General features: G+C 37.4%; 1 protein-coding gene across 10 annotated transcripts in view; it reads left to right on the forward strand.

The window, feature by feature from the left end:
* FAM135A (family with sequence similarity 135 member A) overlaps window positions 1-24641 on the forward strand; it is a 136486-nt gene that overhangs the window by 2787 nt on the left and 109058 nt on the right. For all 10 annotated transcript variants that reach the window (XR_014805028.1, XM_013992626.3, XM_084958701.1 and 7 more), the window contains exons 3-4: window positions 13119-13208; window positions 13943-14058. Coding sequence is in view for 7 of the 10 variants with exons in the window: in XM_013992626.3 (XP_013848080.1) it covers window positions 13982-14058 (77 nt within the window). In the remaining 3 variants the exon portion in view is untranslated. The remainder of the gene's footprint in view (window positions 1-13118; window positions 13209-13942; window positions 14059-24641) is intronic.

The following is a 24641-nucleotide window of genomic DNA, read 5'->3' on the forward strand; positions in this document are numbered from 1 at the left end:
AAAATTACCATATAAACACTTAATTTTAATCTCTCTGAGACTGTTGTGAGAATGTAATTGAATGTTTAAATTCCAGATCACTGCAATTTAGACTTTTTTAATTTCAGACTTTGAAAAGTTTAGTAGGGTGTGCGTGAACTATGTAGTAGCTTAGATTAATGTTCACATAGTGAAACAGACACTGCAGCATTCAGTATGTTTGCCAGAATTTGACACTGAAAATATGAGAGTTACACAGTCTTTGGTTACTTCCATAAATTTCTGTTGTCTTATATTTTTATCTTTATTTGCTGTAGATATAGACCCTTGAGAGTGGAGGATTCTTTAGGGGATGGAAAGGGCAAGGATTTCCTTTGCTTTGATTCTAAGAATTAAGGAAATGCTTAGAATCCCTTTTTTTTTTTAGGCAAAATGAGTTTTGTGATATGCTCACATGTATATTTAAATAAATGGATGGAAGTGGGAGCATATAGATCTGAAGTGAGTAGTATTGTGTTTTTTTTTTTTTTTTTTTCTTGAGTTGTCAGGAAGAAGGATAAAAATGAATATGAATAAGAAGCAGAGTGATAACAGAAGAGAGCATTCCTAATGGGATGCTTAGGAAAGCAGAAATTGTTAGGCAGGTCTAGATTTTTCAGAATAGATTGAAACAACTTCATAGTGGGTTTTACCATTTTATTTTTAAAGATTGCCCTTTTTAAACAGCTGCATACTTGGTTATCAATGATGTACTAAATTTAAAAAAGAGCCATTTTTTTCTTAATAGAAATATAAAAGTTTCAAGTTTTTTTTTGACCCAGGAATTACAAATATTTCCATGTGAGAAAACTGAGACTTAGGGAGCCTGAATTAGAATTCAGGTCTGTCTGTTACCAAAATTCGTGGTATATTAAAGAAAGCAAGAAAGCATAAGCTGTGAAGAAAACATTGTTTCTTTGAATATTTTTCAGAGAGAGGATTATACTTTCTGTTTTGGTTCTGAGCTTTGTTCTTCGTTGAGATAACTAGTAAGGTGAAATATTTTCAGGGATAGTGGACAGATCCCTGAATTGGGTAATAGATAATGACTGTGGTTCTTTCTAAATTTCTTCTTATGTTAAAAAGAGAAACTAGTTTTTGGCACTTTGGACTATTCCAGGGTTTTTAAGGTATTTAACATGACACATTAGAAGACATTCTGTATTATGTTACTAGCATATTTGTTTTGTGGCATATACAACTGAAAAGTTTATATGAAGTACTTTTAATTAATTAAATCCTATTTTCCATGAAATATCAGAAGAAGCTTTTACTGGAGCTCCCGCTATGGCACAGACTTATGCATCTGTGGCATAGGTCACAGCTGTGGCTCAGATATGATCCCTGACCCAGGAACTTACATATGCTGCAGGTTCAGCCCACCAAAAAATTATTATTTTTTTTTTACTAAGTGTCGTATAATGAGCAATAAAAGTTCTTTCTGGATTTCTTTACTTCATTCATGTAGTAAGTCAACCATTGAAATACTCTTAGAAGTTATTAACATTCTTTCTAATTATGTTTTAAAATTATTTTTCTATGGATTTGCTGTCATTTTAATGCAGTTATCCAAAATTACCAATGTTCAGAGAGTACTTCTTAATCTAAGTTCCAGTTCTAAGATGAGTAATAAGGTATTTCCCTTTTATTAGACTACAACTGTTTAAAACCATATTTTAAAGAAATTAGAAGGTAACAATGCCTTTAAATTTCAGAGTTTGTATTTGTGGATGTGAGGAATTTTAAGATTTCATGATTAGGGAATAATGTTAGTTACATGGAAAATTGAATAAAGTTAATTTATCAAATGAATTTTTCATTAATATTGCACTCTGATTTCAGCTTTTCTTTTAGTAGGGGCATATTTATTTCATGGCCTGATGAGTATTACGATCTATTTTCTCTAATAGTTAAAGTGTGGACTTTAGAATTATACAAATTTAAGTATAGGCCATGAAGTTAGACACATTTGAGGTTTTTTTCCTTTTTCCATTGTTTTTTAACTGTGTGACCTTGGGTAAGTTATGTAAACTTTTTACTCCTTAGTTTCTTTACCTGTAAAATGGAGTAATAATAGCTCTTTCAGATTCTTATGAGAAGTAGATGAAGTAACATTAAGCTACAGGTATAATAATAAGTGTTCCAGAAAGTTTCGATTGTCTATATTTGGTTTGTATTTGATATTGCTATTTGGTCTATATTTGGTATCAACAGGACAGCATATAGATTTTCAAAATATAGTTTGTCTACCAAGTTATTTCACTTACGTTTCTTTTGAAAGAACTCCCTTTTACTCTCTTCCCAGAAGAGAAGAACTTAGTACTCTATTCTCTTCTTAACTATTCCTATAATTTGTGTAGTATGGTATATGGCTGGCCCTCAGGAGTTCATTCTGATGAGTGGTGAGTTGCAGCAAGAGGTTCTCAACCAGTGATTTCCCTTACTTTGTGCGTCCCCTCTACTCTAGTGATTCTATTATCTCGTCTTCATTGTGAATCACTTTTTGAAATGACAGATGCTACTGATGAAAGGGTGTTGTGTGTGTAAATAATTGTGAAGGCATAATAAAGAAGGTTAAAAGCCATCTCAGTGGTGGTGATCTTCAGAGTCAGGAGAGTGCCAGGTGGCTTGGCTGTTTTAGAGTAGGATATATCCAGTGATTTGGCATGTTTAGCTCCTGAAAGAAGGACCTTACAAAACTGGGCAGGGTGTCAAGGCCTCAGCCATTCCAAAAAGGAACTGGATGAAAATCAAGAAATAAAACCATAGGTCAGATATTTAGACTGAACCAGCCAACACAGACTTAACCAACTTAGGAGGCCAGAATTATACCAGCAGGGTTGGAGGTACCAGACTAAGACAGACATCATGGGCTGATTGTTCTCAGTTTATCGCTGTATGGTGTGACTTGGTCACGATTAGCTCAGACTTATGGACCTGACCCTTGTGGACTGGAGTTCTGCTATGCCCCAAGTGAGTAATACTTAGGTAAGGTGGCATCTTTCCCAAGAGACTCATCTCCCTAATCTTTTATTATTCACAAGGTTATGAGGATAGCATTCTGAAGGTTTATAGGGGTGCCCCTGTTTGGAACTTCATGCTCGTTCCTTGGAAAAAGGCCCAAGAAAATGGACCCCAAATTGACTAACCTAGTATTAAATGAATTCAGTTAACCTCCTTCTAGATTGGAGGATTCCTTTGTTCCCATGATATTCCTGTTTAACATACTTAAATTTAACTGTACATGTTAGATGCCCTTCCCTCCCTTAGTCCCAGATCCCCGATGTCAGTCTGATTCCCCAGATATCTGTTATACAATGAGCCCCTCATCTAGTTGGGCTTGAATTTGATGTTCCTTCATTTGGTATCTGTTCCTGTGTGTCTGTCATAATGTGAGCATCTCACTACATTGAGTGAACATTTAAAGTTGTGTATATTTTTGTACACTATGGCCCCTAAATGCAATTTTACTACATTATCTAGTGTTCATCTGAAGAAACAGTGAATTTTTTCCTAAAGCTAGAAGAAAAAGTGAATGTGTTTTACTCATTGAGAAGTCATTTGTTGATTGCCAACATGGAGCCTTTCAAAGAGTAAGTCAGTCTGTAGCTGATTTTTGCCTTTCGTGGTATCTTTAGTACCTCACTTCTGCATACAATTGGGCATCATTATTTGGTAGTATTACAGCTCTGAACCCATTTGTCCCATGGTTGCTAATTTAGGAATAGAATTCAGAAGCTGAAACTGTTGGCTCCATGATTGTTAGAAGTGGTCCCTTTCTTGGGTTGACAGAGTGTCTAGAATCTCCAGTTTGTTCAACCTCTTTACCTTTAGGAGAAAGAACATTGTCAGGACATCTGTTTTGGGTCCATAGTTCAAGAGTCAAGGCTGTTAGTCTTTGATTTCTCCAAGAAGATCTGGACATCCCCTGTGGTCTCCAGTCTATTTTAAGGGATCTCTGAACTGTGCCTTTTAGTTTTAGATTATTTCTGTGTTCTCTTTTAGGTTTCTGAAACACTCAAAAATTCAGACTGAGATCAGAATGGTTAGCTATTGTTTAGGATCTCTGTGGGTGGTGCAGGAGCATCTCACACATTTTTTCAGATGTCCACACCTGGACTCCCTTTTGTGGATATTGGAGTCTTAGCTCATCTGATGAGAATGAGCATCCCTCTAGCATGAGAAGCTAGGCCCAGTGTTCATCACCCAGTGCTTTTTCTGGGGCAGTTACTATGCACTCAAGCAGTTAAGGATATGGCTTGTCATTCCGAGACTCTGATGTCCAGTAGAAATACGTGAGATAAGTGTAAATAAACGTTTTCTAGGAGTTACATTTTAAAAAATAAACTGATAAAATTAATTTTGTAGTATATTTTATTTTATCAAACATATCCAAAATATTATTTCAAGATGTGATCAATATAAAAAATTATTGAGATATTTACATTCTTTTTTTGTACCAAGTCTTTTCTAAGTGTGTACTTTACATTTACAGCATATTCCAATTAGTATACTACATTCTTAATAGTTAAAGCAAAATACAGTCCTCTCCAAACAATAAGGTTATGTTTAATATTTGCACTGCTTCAGTGTTTGGAAGTAAATGTAAATGGATTAAAAGTTAAAAATTCAGTTCTCAGTCACACTAGTCGCCTTTTTGATGGTTCAATAGCCACGTGTAGCTAGTGGCCACCATGTGGGACAGAACAGCTATCGAGGACCGAGGGTGTCTTTCAGGGAGTTCCCTTCAAGGCTCAGCAGTTAATGAACCCGACTAGGATCCATGATGATTCGGGTTTGATCCCCGGCCTCACTCAGTGGGTTAAGGATCCGGCATTGCCATGAGCTGTGGTGTAGGTCACACTCAGCTTGGATCCTGCTTGCTGTGGCTGTGGTGTAGACTGGCAGCCATAGCTCCAATTCAACCCCTACCCTGGGAGCTTCATATGTTGCGGGTGTGGCCCTAAAAAGCAAAAAAAAAAAAAAAAAAAAAAAAGTGTCTTTCAGATTAATAGGAACTTTGTTTCTTTGAGAGTTGGCTGACTTTTCCTGAGATATTTACAAGGGGTTGTCAGATTGTTCTCCTTGTCAGTTTGGATTATCAGAGAAATCCCTCCTTACATCTGAGAACCCTTCCGGTGTAAGTTTCTCATTTAGTATGAGAAGCAGTTCCTGTTTGAGGGAGGTTCCCTGTGATGTCTTTGGATTGAGGTTTGTACTTTACTCAGCTAAGTTCTTTCTTAAGAACTAAGAAATGGCCCAGGCAGGAGCTCTTCTTGAACAGACCTCTCAAATTGTTCTGTTTAGGCTACTTTGCCAGGGCTAGGAGAACAGAATGAATGAACAATCTCAGGTAAGTCAGGGTCCCATAGCTTCAGAGGCTTGGGTGAAAGTGACACATCTGAGCTCTCTAACAAACTGTGCAAGAGGGCCATGAAACTCAACAGATTCTGTGGTGCAGAGTTCCTAGATAAAAGGAAAGAAGTCCTTTCTCCAGCTTCTTTCATTCTTAAGAGAGGGCAAGCCAGGATTTCCCTGTTTCATGAAAGAGCCTTTGCCTGATGCACTGAGTAGCATGAGAATCTGTGTAAGTCAGAGATTGCAAGCTTTGAAGAATTTGCTGTGTAGATGAATTGGATTTTAACTACACGAGTTTTTTTTGCTTTTTGTTTTTTTTTTTTTTTTTTTTTTTTTTTTTGCTTTTTAGGGCCACACCCACAGCATATGGAGGTTCCCAGGCTAGGGGTCCATTTGGAGCTACAGCTGCCAGCCTACGCCACAGCCATGGCAACGCAGGATCCGAGCCATGTCTGAGACCTACACCACACCTCACGGCAATGCCAGATCGTTAACCCACTGAGTGAGGCCAGGGATCGAACCTACAACCTCATGGCTACTAGTTGGATTCATTTCCACTGTGCCACAACAGGAACTCCTGTATTTGTTTTTTTGTTAGTTTGGGGTTTTTTTTGGGTCCTTCAGAGCTGCACCTGCAGCATATGGAGGTTCCCAGGCTAGGGGTCTAACTGGAGCTGTAGCCTACGCCAGAGCCACAGCAACTTGGGATCCGAGCTGCATCTGTGACCTACACCACAATTCACAGCAATGCTGGATTCTTAACCAAGTGAGCAAGGCCAGGGATCGAACCCGCATCCTCATGGATACTAGTTGGATTCATTAACCACTGAGCCACGACGGGAATTCCTCCTGTATTTGTTTTTAAATTATTTGGCAGCATCTAAAATTTAGGAGATTTCACTTTTAGGGAAAAAAATTTTCAATTTCTACTTGAATATTTAGAAGCCTCTGATCATTCTGGCCCAGCAAGGATTGTCTGGAGCTGAGTAGCAGTTGCTCCCTATGCTGGAAAAGACCAGTTTGTGAGAAGAGGATCAGACTGATTCCCTTTGACTCCGAAAGTCCTCTGAATTTTTCTTTCCTTTCTCTTTTGCCTGCTCTCCTTTTCCTTTAGTCTTTTGACCTTTGAATTTTTTCTTCTACCAAGATATAAAAATAAAAATATTTTTTTGTTTTTTAGGGGAGAATGAAAAGTAGATTTATTAGTAGTATTCTGTGTATGTCTATATATGTATGTTTTTATTAGGGAATAATCAGTGAAAAGGGATGAAATTGAGGAGAGTTAGGCAGCAACAAAGAACAAAAAGCACAGCAGGATATGAGAGGAAAAGAAAAGGAAATTGCTAACAGACCTTGGACTTATACTGGTAAAGGAATTTTATCCTAAAAGTTTATTCATGCATGTCTGTTTTCAGCATATCAGTATAATAATTCCTTTCTTCAAGTCTGTAGGATTTAAATAGGAGAAAAATAATAATAGTTAATATTTATGGAATACTTAATTTATTAAGTGATCCTTATATCTTAAATTAAGTGTCTGCTGTGTATCAGGCAATGGGGACACAGCAGTGAATAGAGTAGTTAGAATTTCCTGCCTTCATGAAGTTTACATCTTACTGGGAGAAATAAGAAAGACTAATAAGTAAAATCTTTAGTTTCTTAGATGGAGATTAGTACTGAGAAAAAAATAAGGAAGAAGGAGATAGGGTGTGTCAGGAGAGTAGAGTTACTATTTTAGCCTATTTGAGAAGTTAACATCTGAACTGAGACTAGAAGGAAGGAAAGGAGTGAGTTATGTGGATTTTGGGGAGAGAAGAGTATTTTGTGGAAGCGGTGCAAATACCCTAAAGCAGGAATCTGGCTTGTTTGAGGAATAGCAAGGAAACGGTGTGATTTGGAGTAGGCAAACTGGTAGGAGATGAAGTCAGAGAAGCTTTGGAAGATACATATTCTATTAGGTAGTCATATAGGCCATTGCAAGCAGTACTGCTGAACATGGTGTGAAGCCGTTGAGGGTTTGGAGCAGACAAGAGAGAGATGATTTGAATTATTTTCTAATATGTATTACTATTATATAACATTGTGTATTACATGACCATAACATATAATATGAAATTATAATTAATATGATATATAATATAAAGGATCATCTGGTTGTTGCTTTGAAATTAGCCTTAAAGGGGGGATATATTATCTAGAGTATAGGTTAGGTGCAGTTGCTGTAACAAAGTTATAAGACATAAACATCTGAGCAGTCTAGATAAATTCATCATCTGTGCTCTGTGAAACCATTCCAGAATTCAGAATCTTTCCATCTTTTTGCTTTATCATTCTTGAAGGTTTTGTGTCTGGTCAATACTAGGTCACTATTTTTTTTTTTTTTTTTTTGGTCTTTTTGCTATTTCTTTGGGCCGCTTCTGCGGCATATGGAGGTTCCCAAGCTAGGGGTCTAATCGGAGCTGTAGCCGCTGGCCTATGCCAGAGCCACAACAACATGGGATCCGAGCCACGTCTGCAACCTACACCACAGCTCACGGCAACGCCGGATCGTTAACCCACTGAGCAAGGGCAGGGACCGAACCTGCAACCTCATGGTTCCTAGTCGGATTCGTTAACCACTGTGCCACGACGGGAACTCCCTACTGCGCCACGACGGGAACTCCTGGGTCACTATTAAGAAGATATTCCAGCCTGTAAAAAAGAGAATCAGTGAAGTCTAGGGCAAAGAATTTCCTTTTAAACAAATGAGGCAGACATTGCATATATTGCTTCAGTTTACAATCCACGCAGAGGATCACTTGGCCACGCTTGCTAGAAGGTAGTTGGGAAGTATAGTCTTAGGCTAGATGACTGTTTGGCAAGGAAGAAGAAAACAGAAATGATGAGTAGTCTGCCACAGTCTTCCTATTTGGCTACCTAGATATCCATGTGTATCCTTCATCCTACTTGTTGAAAACACTCCGGCTCCCTTCCCCAAAGTGCCATTCTCTTGTTGCAATAATCCAGTTGAGAGATTAGTACTTTCCGTCAGATCCACAAGTCCACTGACCTATAGACAAAACAGTTATTTGTTTCTCCCTCAATTCTTGCACATACACCCAACTTGGAGTAGTAGATCAGAAACAAGAAAAGAGTAATAAAATTTTCCATTTGGACAAGCAAACAGTGAAAGATACATGGTGGTCTCTGGTTGAGAGTAATACTAGGAAGGAATGGTTAAGGGTCCTTTGCCTTGGCAGTGGAGTTGCAACTAACATGCTTAGTTCTGCTTTCTGGTGAGAATGCATGTGTTTATGTTCTATGACCCCTGTCTTTGCTCTCTGGGTGTTTCTTCCTCAAATTAACCTCTCTGATCACGTCTGGAGTTGGTATTGAATGTTTTTCCACTTTGAGGGATATGTAGTTTTCATAGTCAGCTCCCTCTTACTACAGGCTTGCCATCCTGCAGGTTATATAGTCAAATTCATTTCTCTTAGAAGTATAGTAGGATTCTTTTATATTTGTCTCCGTTCAGTTCTGTGTGCCAGTGACAATAGCAAAACTCTTTTCTGGTGTAGTTTGTTTGTTTACTTAATGGCCACATCTGTGGCATATGGAAGTTCCCAACACTGGACTGGGGATTGAACCCAAGCCTCTGCAGTGACCCAAGCTGCTGCAGTCAGATTTTTAACCCACTGCATTACAGCGGGAACTCCCCTGGTGTAGTTCTTAAGCCTGCCTTATTTATTGCCCTCAATGCAATCTTCCACCACTTTCTCTCATTTTAATGGCCACTGTCTTAAAGTAAAAACAGCAGGTTCTGATGGGTTGGCAGTACCCTAAGGTAATCTTAGTCACAGGGCTGCCTTCCTTCCTTTCATCAAGAAGTCTTAAAAGTTATGTGGAAAATTCCATTGATAATTTGATAGAAGTTTCATTGAAGCTGTAGATTGTCTTGGGTAGTGTAGTCATTTTGACATTGATTCTTCTAGTCCAAGAATGAGGTATATCTTTCCATTTGTTTGTATTGGCTTCGGTTTCTTTCAACCCCATCTTAAGAGTTTTCAGAGTACAGGGCTTTTTTTACCTCCTTAGGTAGGTTTATTCCTAGGTATTTTATTCTTTTTGGTGAGATGGTAAATGGGATTGTTTCCTTAATTTCTCTTTCTATTCTTTCGTTGTTAGTGTATAGGAATGCATGGGATTTCTGTGTGCTAATTTTGTATGCTACAACTTTACTGAATTCAGTGATGAGTTCTAGTAGTTTTCTGGTAGCATATTTGGGTTTTCTAGAACAAAAAAATTTAAGATTTGTATGGAAACACAAAAGACCCCAAATAGCCAAAACAGTCCTGAGACAAGAGCAGAGCTGGAGGAATCATGCTCCCTGTCTTCAGACTATACTACAAAGTTACAGTAATCAAAACAGTGTGTTACTAGCACAGAAATAGACACATAGATCAATGGAACTGGACAAAAAGCCCAGAAATAAACCCCCACACCCATGAGCACTTTTTTTACAACAAAGGAGGCAAGAATACACAGTGGGGGAAAGGCAGTCTTTTTAGTAAGTGGTACTAGGAAAACTGAACAGCTACATGTAAAAGAATGAAATTAGAACATTCTTTAACACCACACAGAAATAAAATAGATTAAATACCTAAATCTAAAACTAGATACTATAAAACTCCTAGAGGAAAACATAAGCAGAACACTCAATGACATAAATCACAGCAATATCTTTTTGGATCTACCTCCTAAAGTAATGGAAATAAAAACAAAAATAAACAAATAAGACCTAATTAAACTTAAAAGCTTTTGTATAACAAGGGAAACCATAAACAAAACAAAAAGACAACCAACAGAATGAGAAAACAGTATTTCTAAACTATGTGACTGACAAGGGATTAATCTTCAAAGTATACAAACAGCTCACACAACTCAACAACAGAAAAACAAGCAACCTAATCAAAAAATGGGCAGAAGACTTAAATAGACATTTCTCCAAAGAAGACAGACAGATAACCGACAGGCACATGAAGAGATGCTCCACATCACTAAATATTAGAAAAATACAAATCAAAACTAGAATGAGCTATCACCTCACACTTGTCAGAATGGTCATCATCAAAAATAATAAATGCTGGAGAGGGCGTGAAGAAAAGGGGACACTTCTACACTGATGATGAAAATGTAAATTGGTACAACCATTGCGGGGAACAGTATGGAGGTTCCTTAAAAAACTAAAAATAGAACTATCATATAATCCAGCGATTCCACTCCTAGGCACTATATATAAAATAAACACCAGGGACCTTACTGTATATAGCATAGCACAGGGAAATATATTCAGTATCTTGTAATAACCTATAATAGAAAAGAATCTGAGAAAGAATACATATGTATAACTGAATCACTTTACTGTGCAACTGAAACTAATACAAGATTGTAAATCAACTGTATTTTAATGAAAAGGTTTTTTTAAAATAAAGAAGTCTTAATAGGAGTCCTTTGAGAAAAGTACTCATATCTTATCTCCTGATAATGCAAATATTGAAGTAGTTGACTGCAGGGACTAACATTTCTATTTCCTGTTTCTTTCCATCTTTGCTTGCAAACTGGCCAGTTCTTGCCAGAGTAAATGCATCAGAGAACTACTGACACACATGAATGTTGTTCTTTTCATCTATTTTCCCTAAAGTTCTGTGCTTTTTGTGGGTACCTAGTTCTGTAAGTTATTATAGGCAACAGTTTATCAAATGTTTTGCTCCTATATAACAAGGGTCACCATTATTCTGGTAGTATTTGTTTCCCTGTTGCCTGCTACCCAAATACTAAGGCAGAGCCAGGTATTTTAGGATTTTGATATGGAAGTATTCTAATTCTGATATTAATTTCTGTGTTAAGAAAAAGGCTGCTGTAATAGGGATCCAAAAATTTAAATGGCTTAAATGAGAAAAATGCTTATTTCTTCCCCAGATAACAGGCCTAGTTATTTAGGTGCTAGGGATGCTATCTGTGTTCCATAAAGGAAATAAAGACACGAGAGGGATAACTACTAAAATGTTGGATCTGGGCATCAAATCCTAAGCCTGTGTTTTAGCCATTGTGCTGTACTTACATGTATTTATCTCTTCCTGGTGGCTGGTGAGCTCTTTGAAATATCAGCAGCTCAGCTATACCTTGACTTATTGCTCTTCCTAGCTTGAGCTCTTTGAAATATCAGCAACTTAGCTATACCTTGACTTATTGCTCTTCCTAGCTTATAGTAAGTGTTCAGTAAACGTTTGGATGAATGAGTATCTGCTTTATGTCTGAGTAAGTTAAGGCACAGAAACTTAACCAAACTTGATGAACAGAACTAGAACATAATCTAAACCCGGCACACAAGAATAGATGTATTCTAATAAATGTGGAGAAGCTGTCTTAGAGAAGAGGCTATTTCTGTGCAATGGGGAATATCTTATATAAAGGTTTTGATCTCCTTAAAATTACTTACTGTAAAATCTTTTGATATGATTATTAAAGTTTAAAATATTAATTATGGAAGGTGGTAAATTCAACATCTGTATGATGGTAAGAAGGAAAAAAAATCTGTGAAGAGTGAATGTGATTTTTTTTTTTTTTTTGCTTTTTAGGGCCGTGCACCTGCACCATATGGGAGTTCCCAGGCTACGGGTCCAATCCACAGCTGGCCACATCCACAGCCACAGCAACTCAGGATCCAAGCCACATCTGTGACGTACTCCACAGCTCATGGCAACACCAGATCCTTAACCCACTGAGCAAGGCCAGAAATCGAACATGCACCCTCACAGATCTAGTCAGGTTCATTAACTGCTGAGCCACGAAGGGAACTCCCGAGTGAATGTGATCTTTATTCTAATATTTTTGGTACCTAAAATAATTATATCAAGGGCAAAAGATTTTTAACTTAAGCTGTAAGTATTTGAAGTGTGGAAGAAAAACTATCCAGAGCATGTCCATGTAACCTTTTTTGTCAGAATATTTTAAATAGCTCATAGCATATGTTTGTGTATACACACGTACACACACACATTTCATATATCTATATATGCGTGTGTGTATATATATCTGTGTATATGAGTGTGTGTGTGAAGTTTCAGAAATCACTCTATCGAGGAAGTTACATATTTTAAAAAGCTTTTACATCTTACAAATTAATAAGCTTATATTGTTCTGGGTATTCGTGAAGATTGTTTCTAAACTACTGAACTAAGAAAGTATTCCTGTGTTGGAGTTCCTGGCATGGCTCAGTGGTTAATGAATCTTACTAAGACCCATGAGGATGCAGGTTCGATCCCTGGCCATGCTCAGTAAAGTGGGTTAAAGGAGCTGTGAGCTGTGGTGTAGGTCGAAGATGTGGTTCAGATCTGGCGTGGCTGTGGCTGTGGTATAGGCCGGCGTCTGTAGCTCCTATTCAACACCTAGCCTGGGAACCTACATGTGCCGCAGGCGCAGCCCTAAAAAGCAAAAAAAAAAAAAAAAAAAAAAAAAGGACTCCTGTGTTTATTATTGTATTTTGAAGTGCATGCAAGTGAATCATCACAAAGATGTAATGGTAAATGTTGATTTGTGAAACTGTAAATGAAAACAAATCACCAAAACTTATCTCTAAGCCTTTGGAGGATACAGATCTTTTAGATAAAAGAATTAAGTAACTCTTGAAGTATAGGTTTCCTTAAAATGGACTTTCTATGACTGCTTTTTTTGTTTAAGATGTTATTTTTTCTTTCTCATAGGGGGAACAATATTTTTTTAGCAAGTATCACTGACTGGAAGTACAACATTGGTTATTTAATAATATTAAAATGAAGTTTTGATCAGCAGAGGTAAGAATATGGCATTTCTTTTGTATTTAATTCATAATAGATCAATATATTTGCCAAATTTCTATGAAGAACTAGTTTAAGAATTGTGAAGGGTCTGAGAGTTTATAACACTTTCAATATAACAAGTTAGTCTGTGTCATGGATATGGGCAGAAGAGGTGAGACTTCTGGCTCAGAGAAAAGGATGGTTTATAATGCACAGCGTTAGTAGTAGCTAGAGTATGAGGCAGCCTGAGGAAGAGCAGGTTGTGTTACAGGAGAGGAACCCTGAATTGAAGGAACCCAAATATTTTATGATGGGTGATAAGCCTGCCTCACTTATGCCTCCTTGATCTCTATTACACAGGATAGTAAACAGATCTGCCCTTAATTCCAGGGTCTCCCAGTACTATTTTATGTATTATAGATAAAGTCAACAGTTACTTTTAGAGATTTTCTGTATTATTTATTATCACATAGTTGTAATGAAGGCAAGCAAATCTTAGAAAAAGCATTCAACAGGCATAGCTGGTAGAGAATGCTATTTAGTATTTCATTAGTAAGTATATTTAGTAAGTACAGATTCTGGTGCTATACATTTGGGTTACGCTAAGTTAGGAACACTGAACTACCTTGTTTCATTTTTATTTCCTGCCTATGTGGCATACTCTGAAATATGTTTAATATTAGTGTTTTTGTAAGTTGGCATTTTTGTTGTTGTGCTTCATATGTTTTTTTTCCTTTTCTTTAACCAAGGTGCTGTTGCCAGATTTGTCTTCTGAGTATCAATTAAAAATGACAGAAGTTCAAGCAATGGTAGAATTCTCCGTGGAGCTAAACAAGTTCTACAATGTGGATTTATTTCAAAGAGGGTTTGTATTTTAATGTGAAAATTATATATTTTGCTTAAGATAAATTGTACAGTTTTCATTTAAATTTAATTGGATACTTTTGTTCCAGCATATATAAGGAAAATAATGAGCTATATTCAAGTAGTTTTTTTGGGTTTTTTTTTTTTTTGTCTTTTTAGGGCCACACCCGCGGCATGTGGAGGTTCCCAGGCTAGGGGTCTATTTGGAGCTATAGCCGCTGGCCTATGCCACAGCCACATCCCTGCAGGATCTGAGCCACGTCTGTGACCTACACCACAGCTCCCGGCAATGCCGGATCCTTAACCCACTGAGCAAGGCCAGGGATCAAACCCGCAACCCCATGGTTTCTAGTCAGATTCGTTTCTGCTGTGCCATGACAGGAACTCCTCAAGTAGTTTTTTTATCAGAGAAATTTTATTTCTAAATAAATATTTGAGAATTAGTCACATGGATTTAATGATAGTGGGGGATATATTTAATATGTGTTTATGAATTTGTACTGAGCATTGAGAGGACTTTAATGAAAATGTATTAAGGTCTGGCCTCTGCTTTTTCCCCGCCTTTTTTGGCCACCTCCCATGTCACCCCACCCCAGAATATGGAATTCCAAGGCCAGGGATCATATCTGAGCTGCAGCTGTGACCTATGCCCCAGCTGGGGTAATGCTGGGTCCTTTAACCCAGTCTGGGGATTGAACCTATATCCCAGTGCTCCAGAGACACTGCTGAACCCATTGTGCCACCCCCCATTTTTGCTTTTTAAAAGCTGACATTGTATGGGGAAAGTAGAATGTATATATGCATAGAATAGCTAAGCAAGAATATAAAATGATGAATCTTCTAAAGCTATATCTAGAAGGTGCTCTAGGAATCAGAACAGAAAGAAATCTTTCTGGACTGGTATGTTAGGAAGGACATTATTGAGCAATAGGCTCAAAGTATGGGTAAGATTGATAGGCAAAGGATAGGTGAAAGACCCTTGTAAGTAGGAAAGAGTATCATGACTCACACCTCAGAAACAGACATGAGCATATTATTTCAAAGAGTAATAGGAGATTGGGTATTTTCCAGTAGAGTTGCAGAAGAAAAGATAGTAAAGAAAGGAAAGGATATGTTTGTGAGGGGCTTTTAATGTCTGGAGAAGAGTTGATAGTAGGAATTTGGGTAGACATTGATGGTTTCCAAGTAAGGATGAAATTGTCACTCTTATTACAATCAGCACTTACTGACATGATAAAGAACACGATGATATTAGATGGATGGTCATGTAGGAGAAGTAGAGGATCAGGGAGCAGTGGCACTTGCATAACTCAAGATATAAACCTGAATTTCTGTGCTAGGAATGGTAGTGGTAGGGCTATAACTGAGAGGAGTAGGTAGGATCAGAGAATTTATCTGCTGTTGTTTGTCTTGGTGTTGCCATCTTGTTGATAAAGCAAAATCAGCTGTGCTCTGCTCAGCTCCACATGGTCACTCATTGTCAGTACGACAGCCTGGGCTTGTTCTCATAGTAGAGGCAGAAGTCCAAGGAATATAGCAGAAGATGCAGGGTTCCTTAGATTGTCATATTTGTTACTTCACTACATTCTGATGGCTAATCAAGTTGCAAGGCAAGGCCAGGTCTGGGCTGGTGGCTCTTTGGCAGTAAAAGTTATTTTACAACTTTATGGGTATCCTATATATCTGATATAGTCAATTCCAAGAGCTGAAACCCATGCCTACAGTTGTTTTTTGAGCCATGATTACTCTCTAGATAAATCACTACTGTTTGGGGATCAGAATCTTGTGGGATTCTGCTCTTAAACTTACCAGGAGCCCTTATATCAAGATAAGAATGTCTACTTAAACACACCTTAACTCCTTTGGGGATCTTAAGAAAGGGATTTATAGCCATGCCCTTAATTAGATCTTTGTCCATGGCAGCATTTTATTTTGAAAATCTTAAGGGAGACTGGTGGTAAAAAGCAGTTTTATTTTCCAACCCAGGAAGTCCTAGTTCCTCTCTCTTTCCTCTAGATTCTGCTTGTACAACCAGGTCTTTCTTTACCTCATCTCTTTTTTGCAGAACCTTATTATACTTGGCTAGGAACTACCAGGTGACATTCTGCCTGGAAATTAGCTTGCTCAAGTCCAAAAGTTCCTAGGTACAATGTCCAACTTCTTCTAGGTTATTGTTCAAAAGCTTATTTAGCAAAAGTTTCTCACTACAAAACATGCACTTTTAAAAGTCTTTTCTAGTTTCCTCATTATTTTTCTTGCCTCTATAACTTTAACTGTTATTTTGGTCTTAAAGTCAGTGCCACAATTTCAGCATTAGTTATTTATTGCCAGGATAATGCAGCTAATGACAAACAGAAAGCCTCAGTAGCATCACAGCAGTAAACATTTAGTTTTGTTCACAAATCTGTGTATCAGTAGAATGATTCTACTGATCCATGCTGACTAGGCTACTTAGCTGGGCTTATTTGTGAATTCAGTCAGCTGACAGGGTGCTAGCTGGTGTAGAATGGCCTCACCTGGGTGTGCTCACCTCTGCTTTATCATTTCTCATCCTCCAACTTATTTTCATGGAGGAAGCAGGGTCCAAAGAAAGAAACTGCAAGAAGGCCTTTTAAAACCTAGGCTTGGAACTGGCTCATTGTCATTTCTGCAACATGGTACTGCCCAAACCAAGCTGAAGGCCAGCCCAGACTTAAGGAGTTGGGAGCTACACTCCACTTCTCAATGAGAGTCTCATTGCAAGAGTCATGGATACAGGGATGGCTGAAAAAATTGAGGACATTTAAAAAGTCAGTCTACCACATACTTTAACATCTTTTGGTTTTTGTTATTTTTATCAGGCATTTTGGGGAATAAAGAGTAGGATTTAAATGACCAATTTCATGTGGAGGATGACACAGATAAAAAGCATTAAAAATGTGTATATAGAGGTGTGAATTTGCATGATGTCTAGGATTATTTTGAAATAGCTCAGCTAAGAAAAAGAATTCATATGAATCAAATATGCAAAATCTTTTAATTGGGGAAAATGGGCAGTGGGATATGGATTCACTACTCTGCTTTTTGAAAATTTGGAATTTTTAATAAAGGAATTTAAAAGATAATACTGAAGTTTTAATCACACTGACTTGGACAGTGTCAGTAAAACTGAAATAAGTAATGATATTTACTTGGAACTCAGGATTGGCTCATTTCAGTATTCTGAGTTTTAGTTAAGATATCCACTTGGAGACAGTTCATAAATAATTAGAGGTATAGAAGTGGTGATAAGGACTGGAGTTCTCATGGTGGTTCAGCAGGTTAAGAATCCAGCTATTATCCATGAGGATGCAGGTTTGATCCCTGACCTTGCTTAGTGGGTTAAGGATCTGGCATTGCTGCAAGCTATGGTGTAGGTCACAGATGCAGCTTGGATCTGGCATTGCTGTGGCTCCATAGGCTCCAGCTGCAGCTCTCATTCAACCCATAGCCTGGGAACTTCCAAATGCAGCAGGTGTGGCCCTAAAAAGAAAAAAAAAAAAAAAAAGAACTGGTGATAGGGACTAAGTGTGAACTCTTCTTCCATTTCATTGTCAGCCATCATAAACATAGTATGGAAAATTGTTGCTTTCTTTAATTTTCTTTTTTTAAATTTATTTATTTATTTTTTCCCACTGTACAGCAAGGGGATCAAGTTATCCTTACATGTATACATTTTTTTCCCCCACCCTTTGTTCTGTTGCAGTATGAGTATCTAGACATAGTTCTCAATGCTACTCAGCAGGATCTCCTTGTAAATCTATTCTAAGCTGTGTCTGATAACCCCAAGCACCCGATCCCTCCCACTCCCTCCCTCTCCTGTCAGGCAGCCACAAGTCTTTTTTCCAAGTCCATGATTTTCTTTTCTGTGGAGATGTTCATTTGTGCTGGATATTAGATTCCAGTTATAAGTGATATCATATGGTATTTGCCTTTGTCTTTCTGACTCATTTCACTCAGTATGAGTTTCTCTAGTTCCATCCATGTTGCTGCAAATGGCATTATGTCATTCTTTTTTATGGCTGAGTAGTATTCCATTGTGTATATATACCACGTCTTCCGAATCCAATCATCTGTTGATGGACATTTGGGTTGTTTCCATGTCCTGGCTATTGTGAATAGTGCTGCAATGAACATGCGGGTGCATGTGTCTCTTTTAAGTAGAGTTTTGTCCGGATAGATGCCCAAGAGTGGGATTGCGGGGTCATATGGAAGTTCTGTGTATAGATTTCTAAGGTATCTCCATTTAATTTTCTTTTATTCCAGTCTAGTTTCCATATCCATTGAGGACATTTGAAGAATTTTACTATTTTACGAATCTTCAGTAATCTAATAATTAGAAGTTCATTTCTTTTAGATACATTGCTTGGCATTTATTTATAAGAATATTTCTAAGGATATAATTTATTCTTTTTTCCTATTGATTTATCAGTTCCTACCTTTTAAATCTTTTCTTTGTGTTTCTTTTTTCTTTTTTTTTTTTTTTTGGTCTTTGTCTTAGGGCCACACCTGTGGCATATGGAGGTTCCCAGGTTAGAGGTCAAATCGGAGCCGTACCTGATGGCCTACACCACAGCCACAGCAATGCCAGATCCAAGCCGTATCTGTGACCTACACCACAGCTCACAGCAATGCTGGATCCTTAACCCACTGAAAAAGGCCAGGGATCAAACCCATGTCCTCATGGATACTAGTCAGATTCTTTTCTGCTGAGCCACGACAGGAACTCCTCTTATTTTTTTTTTAATTGAAGTGTAGTGATTTACAATGTTTTTATATGCTTCTTATTGAATCCTTACTATCTTTGCATAAGTCAGTTAACATGGAGTGTTATGTTACGTAACTGTCAGCTTTGATAGATAAACTGATAAATAAATTTACCTAAATTTATATTTAAGTGTTAGGAAATAAAAAACATCTTTTCCAGAGTTCCCACTGTGGCACAGTGGGCTAAGAATTGGACTGCAGTGGATCAGGTTACTGTGGAGGCACCCGTTCCACCCCAGCCGGTTAAACCCAGCAGTGGGTTAAACAGATCCAGCATTGCCATAGCTATGGCTTAGGCATTGGCTGCAGTTCGGATTCAGTCTGTGGCCAGGGAAACTTCCATATGCTGTGATGAGGTCATAAAATTAAAAAATCTTTTCCAATTTATTTTCTGATATATGAAATGACTGTTTAGGAGACTGAAATGAGAAACTTAAATATTTAAGTATTGAAATACAGGCATACCAGTTCAGCTCCAGACCACTGCAGTAAAGCAAGTATTGTCACAATAGTGTCACATGACATTTTTGGTTGCCCAGTGCATATAAAAGTTAAGTTTACACTGTACTGTAGTGTGTTAAATGTGCATACCTTAAAAATACTTTAATGCTAGAAAATGCTAACTACTGTATCAGCCATGTGAGTGAGTCACAGTCTTTTTGCAAGAGTAACATCAAAGATCACACACCACGAGGTGACCATAGCAAATGTAATAACAATTGAAGTGTTTGAAATATTTTGAAAATTACCAAAATGTGACACAGAAAATGAGCAAGTGCTATTGGGAAAATGGCGCCAAAAGACTCGCTCCACTCAGCATTGCCATAGACCTTCAATTTGTAAAAAACACATTATCTTCAAGGTGCAGTAAAGTCTAATAAAACAAGGTCTGCTTGTAGTCCGCTGCAATATTATACTTTGATGTTTTAAAAATAACATCAGTACGCGTCTTACTGAATAGCACTGGAGTCACTGCTCAGCAAGAATTAAATGGAAGCAGAGTATAAGGAAGCAGTTCTTGTACATGTTTGGTGATGGTCCTTGTCCTGTTTGCCCACAAGGTTTAGTGTTTAATTTTGCCACTGTTGTTGTAACATGGTGCACAACCAATTAGAAGAGCCTAAGCTTTAGGCGGACACAGAAGAGAGAGAACATGGGAGTTCCCGTCGTGGCCCAGCAGTTAACCAACCGAACTAGTATCTATGAGGAGGCGGGTTTGATCCCCGGCCTCTCTCACTGGGTTAAGGATCTGGCGTTGCCGTGAACTGTGGTGTAGGGTGCAGATAGAGCTTGGATCCTGCGTTGCTGTGGTGGTGGTGTAGGCCTACGGCTATAGCTGTGATTCGACCCCTAGCCTGGGAACCTCCATATGCCACACGTGTGGCCCTAAAAAGACAAAAAAAAAAAAAAAAAAAAGGGAAAGAAAGAAAAAGAAAAAAGAGAACCTGTTATTTCTGGGAATGTTTGTTTTCACTATAATTACATTGTTTTTCCTTAATGGTAAACAAAAAAACCCAGGTACTAACAGTCTAACGATCTAGAGAAAAACTAGATTTATTTTTATTTTAGCCTAGTCTTTTTTTTTTTTTTTTACCCTAGTGGATTTGTAAACTATGAAAACAAAATTGAAACTCTAAGCATTGATGAGAAATTTGATGATATTAAATAGTGTGTGGATGTCTTATAAATGAACACTATAAGGACTCAGTATAACTTAATTTGTTTGTTGTACTAGAAGTACATGATTACAAGACAGTGGACTTCCCAAATGACTCTTCAAAATTCATTTGTCAAAAGGGCTCCAAAGAGGGAGGAAATATTGCCTTTCAAATGTATAGGCAAAAAAAAAAATGGTTTTTAAACTCCTGTTCTCAACAGTATAAAGGATAAGACAGTGGGATTCAAAGGAAGCTGTGGCAATTTCAGTTAGGTATGAAGCCAGAGGGGAAATCTACTCTCCTTGGGACCATTGCAAAATTATTAGAACATTGCTTTCTGGAATTCTTTAGGATATTGCTTTTCAAAGTATTCATCTGCATATAGTTTGTTAATAATTCAAGGAGAGGGGAAGCACTTTTGCTAGAATGTAAATTAATGCACTGCTGTCTTCAGCAAGAAAGTCTTGCTATGAAAAAAGCTAGCTAAAATAGTGTGGTCTGAGATAGAGTTGACTTACTCTGTTTCACTGGAGATTGATAACATGTTACAGAGATGCACTTACGTATGTACCACATTTTAGGGAACACAGCTTTGGAATATAAGTGAATGGCTTTTAGAATGGAGTTGAGTTTATTTTAGAAGGAAGCAGATGAGCTAGGTTAGGTATTTTCAAATATTTAGAAAGTATGGGAACTTTGACAAAGTGTGGTATTTTAACATTCTTTTGTAAAGCAAGTGAAATGTTATCACAGTTTGATTTGTTTCCAGGTGTGTTAGGGACAGTCAGTAATCAATCATACTGCTGATAATAAAACAAGTAATAAGGGAAATGTCCTGGCATGGAAGTTGAAACAATGACGATACTAATACTTTGTTATTTTTAATTTTCTTTTGTATGTGGTTTACCTTAAAACAGTTTAATTACATGCCTGTAGCTACAACTACTTTTCCTACTGTTGTTCTAGCACCATTCCCTTGTTATAAGGTATACTACTGCAAAGTAAATAATGTGTTGTGATTTGGAACTAAAGAAGAGCAAGGATATGGACTTAGACATTGTTTCCGTAAAATTTAGTAATATCACAAAACCCTAGAGTTGAAATCCTCTTAGGAAAAGCCTATAGAGCCCTAGAAGTCAGCTTCCATACAACAGTTTTTAAAAGTTCTGAACAAAATAATCTTAAATCCCTTTTGTTTATGATTTGAGGTTGTTAAATTAATAGGAATTTTATAGTTTGATTTAAAAATGACTGTCAGCCAAAAGAGTCAGAATATTTCATGATAAATTTTTGGATTATTAGTATTGATGGAAAACAATGATCTCTTGTCCATAATGTCAAGTATATGTTATATAAAGTTCACAAATTGTATAAGCTGAGCTGATCAGCACTCATAAGAAACTATGTCAGATTTTCTTTAAGGACTTCAAAAACTATCTAAAATTGTCTATATTTCAGTAAGGTGTAAGAACTGAGAATACTGTCTAATAATCTCATCAGTTGTTCAGCTTTAAATGACTCAGCCACTCTGCATTCTGAAGTTAGTTTTTTTCATAGCAGTTTACATCAATTATTAGACTATAAAGATTTCTCTCATTTTTGTGCTCTACCTCATTTTTTAAAGTCGATGCCATGGTGTAGGTCTGCTGTTGGTTGCCTGTGTGACAAAGGTCTGCATCCCCAAGGATCTAATGTCCTCTAATGATAGAACATAACAGTCAGTGCCAGAGCTGATAGTATTTGGGTATCCCAGCAATTAGCCAGTACAGTCTTTCACCACACCTGTGTTTCACCACACCAGGGTCATATGATAGTTCTCTATTTAGTATGAATAAATAGAAGAAATTGAATTGGGAACTGTGGAAAAAAATCTATAGAAAACAAAAATATTTAACATTAATGTTTTCAATTAAGTAGAAGAAAATCTTTCCATTAAAGGACAGTTGTTATTATGAGAAATGTCTACTCGAAAATCAAAGCATAAATGACATGATTTAAATGCAGTGCAAACACCAATGGGAAAAGAAATATGGAGCTTAGGAATTTGTATACTCATTAACAAAGTATACAGTAATGTGTTTCCATATCAATGCACATATGTAAGTTATGGAGCAGTTTGCGTAAGGATACATTTACTTATGGGTCAAATGTTACTTAACCCAGGGACTAACATAGATTGTACAAGAGTTCCACCTATAAATAAAATGTTCTCAAAGTTCCACCTATAAATAAGATGTTCTCAAAGAGATAACCAGTAAATTCAGCTAGATAATAAACAGTAGGAATAGATCTTTCCTGATGTTTTTTATTTTTACCTTTTAAAAAAATTTTTATTGTAGTTGATTTGTTGTATTCTCTCAATTTCTGCTGTACAGCAAAGTGACCCAGTCATATATGTATATACACACACACATTCTTTTTCTCACATTATCCTTCATCATGTTCTATCACAAGTGACTAGATAATAGTTCCCTGTGTTACACAGCAGGACCTCATTGCTTATCCATTCCAAATGCAATAGGCTGCATCTACTAACCTTAGACTCACAGCCCATTCCATTCCCTGTCCCTCCCCCTTGGCAACCACAAGTCTGTTCTCCATGCCCATGAGTTTGCTTGTTTGTTTGTTTGTTTGTTTTTTTCTGTAGATAGGTTCATTTGTGCCATATATTAGCTTCCATATATAAGTGGTACCATATGGTATTTGTCTTTCTCTTTCTGACTTACTTCACTTAGTATGAGGGTCTCTAGCTCCATCCATGTTGCTGCAAATGACCTTATTTTGTTCTTTTTTATGGCTGAGTGATATTCCATTGTGTACATGTACCACATCTTAATCCATTCATCTGTTGTTGGACATTTGGGTTGTTTCCATGTCTTGGCTATTGTGAATGCTGCTGCAGTGAACATAGGGGTGCAGTGAAAGTTTTGTCTGGATTTTTGCCCAAGAGTGGGATTACAGGGTCATATGATAGTTCTCTATTTAGTTTTCTGAGGTACCTCTATACTGTTTTCCATTGTGGTTGTACCAGTTTACGTTCCAAAAAACAGTGAAGGAGGGTACCTGATCTTTTCTGATCTTAATAAAGACTTTTGAAAAACAGCAGATAAGCTCATTTTTTTCTTGACAGCATTAAAGAATGGATTTTTAAAAGTTAATGTATTGGGGTGAAAAGTTTATATTTCAAAAATTAAAGAACTCTGTAAACACTCAGTTTTAAAAGATTTTACCTAAAAGGAAATAAGAATCTGCTCTCAAACTTTTTTCTTAAAATTGCTTATGATCCTGTAGTAATACAATAGCGTCTTCATAGCTTTTCAGGAAAGGTATGGTGACTCAAGTATTCTGTCTTTTGTAACAGTAGGGAGAGGAGTTCCCATTGTGGCACAGCAGAAACAAATCCGACTAGTAACAGTGAGATTGTGGGTTTGATCCCTGGCCTCACTCAGTGGGTTGGCGATCTGGCATTGCCATGAGCTGTGGTGTAGGTCGCAGACATGGCTTGGATCCCAAGTTGCTTTGGATGTCCTAGGCCAGCAGCTGTAGCTCCTATTCAACCCCTACCCTGGGAATTTCCATGTACTGAGGGTATGGCCCTAAAAAAACCGAAACAACAACAACAACAAAACAGTAGGGAGAAATTCTAAGGAAATACAGAGTCTCAGAAAATATACTCTTTTTTTTTTTAACTTTATTTATTTATTTATTTATTTTTTGTCTTTTTGCTATTTCTTTGGGGCCGCTCCCACGGCATATGGAGGTTCCCAGGCTAGGGGTCTAATCGGAGCTGTAGCCTTTGGCCTACGCCAGGGCCACAGCAACGCAGGATCCGAGCCACGTCTGCAACCTACACCACAGCTCACGGCAATGCCGCATCGTTAACCCACTGAGCAAGGGCAGGGACCGAACCTGCAACCTCATGGTTCCTAGTCGGATTCGTTAACCACTGCGCCACGACGGGAACTCCCAGAAAATATACTCTTTACTTACTCTTTTTGAATAAATTACTTGTGATCTTGAATAACATGAAAGGGAGTAGAAATTTTAAACTCTAAGGACATTGTAATAGAAGACTGGCCTTGAAACATTAAAATGATAGAAATTGGGAGTTTCTTGGTGGTTCAGTGGGTTACAGATCTGA

The sequence above is a fragment of the Sus scrofa genome, chromosome 1, assembly GCF_054392235.1.
Source record: "Sus scrofa isolate SSC_HxYL_T2T_F1_AM1 chromosome 1, Sscrofa_HxYL_maternal_Yorkshire_Landrace_v2.0, whole genome shotgun sequence".
Taxonomy (NCBI): domain Eukaryota; kingdom Metazoa; phylum Chordata; class Mammalia; order Artiodactyla; family Suidae; genus Sus; species Sus scrofa.